Source organism: Parathielavia appendiculata (genome assembly GCF_033297405.1).
Source record: "Parathielavia appendiculata strain CBS 731.68 unplaced genomic scaffold N657scaffold_2, whole genome shotgun sequence".
In the NCBI taxonomy this organism is placed as follows: Eukaryota; Fungi; Ascomycota; class Sordariomycetes; order Sordariales; family Chaetomiaceae; genus Parathielavia; species Parathielavia appendiculata.
The window spans coordinates 3,725,976-3,731,975 of NW_026944221.1; the positions used below are offsets into that span (position 1 = coordinate 3,725,976).

At 54.9% G+C, this 6,000-nt stretch overlaps 4 protein-coding genes across 4 annotated transcripts; 1 reads left to right on the forward strand and 3 right to left on the reverse strand.

Annotated features, from left to right (window-relative positions):
* Positions 1-2,166: 2,166 nt before the first annotated feature.
* N657DRAFT_631706 (Clavaminate synthase-like protein) lies at positions 2,167-3,049 on the reverse strand (the record flags this gene model as incomplete). Its single annotated transcript, XM_062791084.1, has 5 exons — positions 2,167-2,297; positions 2,344-2,535; positions 2,571-2,689; positions 2,786-2,955; positions 3,017-3,049. 5 exons carry the CDS (start codon positions 3,047-3,049, stop codon positions 2,167-2,169), a joined length of 645 nt encoding a protein of 214 aa, XP_062651786.1.
* A 417-nt stretch (positions 3,050-3,466) lies between these two features.
* Positions 3,467-4,100, forward strand: N657DRAFT_642096 (uncharacterized protein). Its single transcript, XM_062792275.1, has 2 exons — positions 3,467-3,538; positions 3,592-4,100. Exon 2 carries the CDS (start codon positions 3,599-3,601, stop codon positions 3,818-3,820), a length of 222 nt encoding a protein of 73 aa, XP_062651787.1. The 5' UTR covers positions 3,467-3,538; positions 3,592-3,598; the 3' UTR covers positions 3,821-4,100.
* Positions 3,724-4,390, reverse strand: N657DRAFT_238483 (uncharacterized protein). Its single transcript, XM_062786367.1, has one exon. It carries the CDS (start codon positions 4,240-4,242, stop codon positions 3,886-3,888), a length of 357 nt encoding a protein of 118 aa, XP_062651788.1. The 5' UTR covers positions 4,243-4,390; the 3' UTR covers positions 3,724-3,885.
* Positions 4,391-5,142: 752 nt separating this feature from the next.
* On the reverse strand, positions 5,143-6,000 carry N657DRAFT_238485 (uncharacterized protein). Its single transcript, XM_062786368.1, has one exon. It carries the CDS (start codon positions 5,789-5,791, stop codon positions 5,246-5,248), a length of 546 nt encoding a protein of 181 aa, XP_062651789.1. The 5' UTR covers positions 5,792-6,000; the 3' UTR covers positions 5,143-5,245.

A 6,000-nucleotide genomic window follows, 5' to 3' on the forward strand; every position in this document is an offset into this window, starting at 1 on the left:
CGTTGTGCGACGTGGCACTCGGGGCTGGTTCGCTGCTGGTTCCTTCGATGAACACGAACCAGGGAGATGCCTAGTAGCTGCTGAGCTTTCTGCCAGCGCCGCCGGGACTTCCCTTAACATGATCTGGTCCATCAATGGGCTCTGCGTCCGTAGCATGTTATTGTCAAGAGCACACCATTATGGAGATCGGGGCAAAATGATACCATTCTGCCAACTAAGCCATGCCGTCGTGCCACTTGGTCAGCCTGAGCCATGCATTAGTCTGTTGACGATAACCTGTCGGGCGAGCTTCCGTAATGGTGGACGGGGTCGTGGTCATGCCAAGATCTGCACCACCGGGCAGGAATGAAAAGAGGAAATCCGAGAGGTGAGAGAGAGAACCCGGGGAACGGGGAATGAATCCGAGCCTCTAAGCCGCCACCATCTCGAATGCCGGCTGCTGACAAGTCTGCCGAGCGTGGTATGTCGAATTGCGGAATATCATAGCCGTGCTAGCAGCTGGTGTGCTGTCAATAAGTTGAGCCATGAGAAGCGTGCTAATGACACCTTGCACGCAGCTGAGGCCAACCCATCGTGAGACGGAGACTACCTAGGCGCAACCTGAGGAGAAGCACCGAGCTTTCTGAGCACACCACCCTGAGATTCATCCCATAACCCGCGCCTGAGTCACGGTTGCACCAACGTGCGTTTGTTTCGTGGCTAGGTATTGGTTTGCTGAGACTGGGAGAATCTGCAGCGGGAAGAAGATAGCACCACCCTTTCCTTCTCGGGCCGAAACTGCTCGGGTGGTTACAGGGCGGGACTCAGTTCTTTTTAGATCAAAACATGGGCAGGAATGCGGGAATTTCCCGTGAGGAATTCAAGCTGAAGGAAGAAGGATGAAGGTCATGGCTTGGACTGCACTGTGCAGTACATCCGTTAACGCTGCAGGATGGCCCTCGGGTCCATCAATTCACGAGAAATGAGCTGTGGGATACAGGGAGGATCAAAGACCTGGACCATAAGAATGAGCGAGCTTAATCAACGGACGTGTTCGTATTTGCTTCCCCCTCGACACTGCCCCAGCGGTGCCAACCGGCGGCCAATTTCGCAACGTCAGGCCCTGTTCGGGTCAAGGGTTTGGCGGGACTGTACTTGTATATTCTCCCCGGGGTTCGTAGAGAGCTTGTTTCGTAGCTTCAGCATTCTCGTTGGTCAGGAATCTTTCTGAAGAGGGTATCGCCCGCGGAGAAAAAGGGCGGTTCTTGATGTCGAGCTGGTGTTCAAAAAGGGGCAGTGAGCAGTGTTCGATATTTGAAGGGCAGATTTCCAAGCCGTCCACTGGCTGCATTGTGAATGGAAGGCGGACTGACGATAATGGCTTTGACGCCATGTGGACGGCTCTGACCATTGGGAAGAAGCCGTTAAACGCGGGGGGGTTGGTAAGGTAAGGTTGATGTCTGTTTCGCCCTCGTTCGGCATAGTGCTAGACGTTCCAACTGATCGGCCGCGTGCCTGGGATGCTCGTTTGCCCGGCCTTTTGTACCGACGTTGCCATTCGCCTTCACCTGGCGCCCGCACGAGCTGTATCTGACCATTAGCGACGACCGTCTTCGCGTGTACCAGGTCATTTTCCCTAGGGTACAGGCGCCTTCAACAGACCAAAGCGGTAAGCAGGAAGAGGGTTGGCCCGGATCAGGTCCGGATGACTCCTGGGCTCGTTGCTCAGGTGCCAACTGTGGGGTTTCCCGTTGTTCCGGGTTCGGGAGCTGGGAGTATAGCCCAGGCAATGATGGCTGATGTCGTCTCCTCTCAGAGGCTGAGACTTTTCACAGTCAGCAATGTGTTATGTCTCGAGACATGTTGGGATTGGCCTAGGGATACCAGACTGAGACGCAGGAAATAGCAAGTTAGAGGTAGCCCACAATTCATAACTGCGTTAATGAACGGTTGTGACTGAAGCTGAATAGGAGGGTTGCCGCCTCCCGAGTCTCCTATCCAAAGCTCCTAGCATCCAATCTGGGGCAGGTCGTGCCCGGAGAAACTCGTTTCAAACCAATTGAGTATGGATGGCAGCCTGAAATCCGGCGTGAAGGTTAATGTCAAGGTGCGCAAGACAGAAATGTCGTGAATTGTTAGTAGCGTCGAACGTTGTTGCACCGGGAGCAGTTATGCGACAACGTTCGTCTAAATCAAGCCCTTGCCGTTGACGTCTTCACTGTCCTCGAGGATGAAGGCGGCAGAACCGGCTGTGTACTTGGGCGGCTTGTACTCAAAGGTAGCACGACGGGGTACCACTTCTCGAGCCCCGCGGATTCCTGCCTGTCATGCCCAGATGCAGCCTCCCATGGCACCAGCATCGACTGGGGAGGTACCAAGCCAGCTCCGGGTTCCGATGCCACAGTCGGACAAAGTGACGCCCGTATTTAAGATCGACGTAGGAGTCTCGGTCGTGCAAGAGGGCGAAATTGTTGATGAAGACCATGTCTCCCTCCCTCGTGTCGAGCCGATGGCGGTATTGGACGCCAAGTTCGAGAGAAGTTCGAGGGCCTCGAACTGGAATGAGGTGAGAGATGGTACAGGCGACTCACGGCCAGTCTTGGCTGTTGCAGGGTGGAGCCCAAGACGTTCCGGGTCAACGCTGATGATGATCTTGTCCCTGCTAATGTGCAGCAGAGGCGCGACAATGTAGCGCGGAGGATCACCAGACCTAGAGACTAAAGCATCAGCAAGGCTGCAGTGTGCAGGGCAAGGCGTAGAGGAAGCTAAAATCAACCTAGTCATGGGAGTCGACGGGCCGACTCACATCTGGATGGGCCAGCTCGGAACACGCAGTGCGTTGAGGACTTCAGCATACACAGCTACAAGTTCCTTGTATATCGTCCACGACGATGCCACGAAGATGCTGCCACCAGTAGCCGCCAGAGATCGGACGTGAAGCGCGAGAGGATCGATTCCCATGTCGCAGTGCCAAGCCTAGAAGCCGTGTCTCGTCAGCGAGGAAAAGTAGTCGCGTACACTCCAACGAGCAACGTACTAAACCGGTAGTCGTGTGAATGCCGTGGCGCATCTCGGGAGGCGTGATTTAGACCTTGCAGTCCGTGACATGAGGCGAATACAGTTCCAAATGAAGTAATAGATGTAGTAAGGGAAGGATCAGATCTTTGAATGAATTATCCTCAATTACGTGGATCTTTTGAGAGAGTATTTAATTATTTAATAGGGCTACTGCTTCACTGAATCTTCAGGATATGCTACTTCAAATCATAGGGAATACTGGGCTACTAGGTCAGAGCCGGGTTATGGCAGGCATGAACGGAACGCGAGCCGTGCTCAACATGGACCCTTGTCCTGGACACCCTTTGCTCGTTAATCTAGCCGGCAATGCCAACGAAGATGATCACATTGTCTTCGGCAGTGTACTTGCGAGGATCAAGGCCCATGACGATGGCGAAACCGGAGCTTTGATGAACATCAAGAGTAGCTCGGGCGAGTTGGGCTTGGATGGTAGGAAGTGGGAAACATTCGCGTGATAAGTCGTCGATGCCTGGTCCACGCTCTTCTATCCGGGTCAGTTGAAGGTTCGAATTCTGAAACCAGTTGAGTACGAACTTTTGAAATGACCCAGGACCTCTCCACTTCGGCCACGCCTTTCTTGTCGACTTCAACGACAGGCTGGTCTAGGGCGTCCGGTGTTCAGGCCACTGTCATCTCCATGGTGCTCTGGACGGTGCTATCGAGAGCGCTGTCGAATTTGGACGAAACTCGTAGGAAGATGGATGGAGTTGCTAGGAACTGTGGGCGCTGTCGGACTACCATCGGCGGTATTTTGCGTATCTGACGCTAGGGAAACCATTCCTGGGGCGGCAGCCAGACCGCGACGGAACCGCCGGGCTCAACTCATACCTATCTTGTCGTCGCTGTGGGGGGTCCGCGGAATGAGAAAAGCATGGCGACTAGATTGGTTGGTTTGACGGCGTCGTTTGGATGTTTCAGAGGGTTGGGCGGAAAACGCGGGACGCAAACGGAGGTAGTGGTGTGTGCCCGACGGGCCGAGTCTTGCAGCTGGTCTCGGGCGTCGTTCATCATTCGTCGAGAAGGTGTCGTTGCGCGGGGAGCTATTGTGGGTGCCGTTTGAAACTCCAGTTTGCCATTGCCGCCGTCAAGCCCATGGGCCCTGGCTTGTTGGCGAAGGAGAAACTGGATGGAGATGAGGCAGCCAGCCAGACGCTGCGGCCTCCGTGGCACACTGGATACCTGCATTGCATTACGTGAACCAGATACGACAGTCACGGTACGCGCCAAGGAGGATTGGTCCAACTTGGAAGCCCTCGATTGCAGTGGAGGTGGCCGGTGAGCCCTATGCGTAATAAAAAGCACCGAAGTATCCAAACGCCGACGATTCACTGCGCACTACTCGAGAGCGGCAGGAAGAGGGTACCGCGACCAACGCCGATGGGGCTCAGAGCCACTTGAGGATTCATTCCCAGGAAGACCGACAGACGTGCTCCCTGACGCACTTCCGTCGCGTTTGGGAAGCCTCATCAGAGTAATTACCATCAAGAGCCGCCTGAATCCAGGGCATCTCCCAGCCTGACCCCAATTCTCGATTGGCGCTCCAGCATCACCGTGGGCAGAATGCCTAAGTTGCGGGGACGTGATTCCGAACGCATCGCGCCTGTCGTTGGCTCGTAGCGCCTCGTCCCGCCCAATTCCGAGTTATGAGCTTTTCCTGCCCAAGCAACACAACGGCCGGAGATCTCTTGCAGGATCGGAACGGACAGCTCGACACGCCCGTCCTTCAGCATTGAAGGCAGAGCCACACAGCAAATGTAGCATGAAGGGCAATGTGGAGAGAAGTCAGCACTGAGCATGTCCCTTGCTTTGCTGCGCTGTGTAGGTGTTTAGCTGGAGAGAGAAAATCGATCGGTGCCGTTTGAGACGCAGTCATATCCTGCACATGGTGTGACTTGCTTCTTTGGCTGCTCGATCCTGCGCTCGACCTGCCCTGCATTCTGGACGCCGCCAACGGTTTCGCTGGAGAGAAACAACAATGGAAACCGCAGCCACTGTTGACGCCTCACCCTGAGCAAGAAGTTGAAGAACATCACTGGCCTTCCTTGTGTGCTTTGGTCTGCCTTACCTTACGGAGCTACCTCCGTTGTCCATGGTCGCCCAAACATGTAATGGAAGGCTAAGGCACAGGCGGCGCCTGCAAGCAGCACATGAACCCCCATATCTCCTGTGTTGTGTCGGGAGCTCGCCCTTAGTACAGAGTGCCCGACTGAATTTGGGCATGACTGACTTGCAATGAAAACCACCTGGCCAGCTCGGAGGTGATGAGGTCAACACAAGGAAGTTCCAAGTTTGCATCCCTGCCTCGAACCAACCCAATGCAACATTCTAAATTACCAGTTCCGCAGCTCCTTCCGTTTTCTCGATTGATCGGACTCAACACGCACCCAGCTGGGAAAGCACCAGTCAAGGCAGCCTTGCACACCCCACGCACCGCAACAATGGCAGCCTTCCGCCTTGCAGCCTCAACCGTCACACCGCCGCCATGACTCCAGGCCGTGGAGGAGGATTCATCAACTTGGCTCACAGCAACATCAGTTCCGTCTTCTGGTTGGGTCCCCGAAGCTTGTCTTCCCAACACCTCCACAGTTGAACTATCGCCGCTTGAACTCAGAAAGGAGCCACTGCGAGGGGGGCGCGTTGTCTGGCTTATCCTTCCGCACCACCCCGGTCTGATTCCCCTACCTCTGCTTGTGCAATTCCCAAGGCCGGCACTTAATACAGGCGATGTCTCCATTTCGCCGGTCACACGGTGGCACCGGAACAGGCAAACGGATTCTGTTTTCGGCACGATTCACGCAGCCTTTCCTATCAAGCCAGCCCTAGGCTGGATGGATGGATGGAATTTATTTCGCCCGGAGGCACGAAGCCTAAAGGGCCTTGGCACGCTAACTACATCCAATTCCTTGACGTTCAACCATCAACTCGTACAAGCCCTCTACTCTC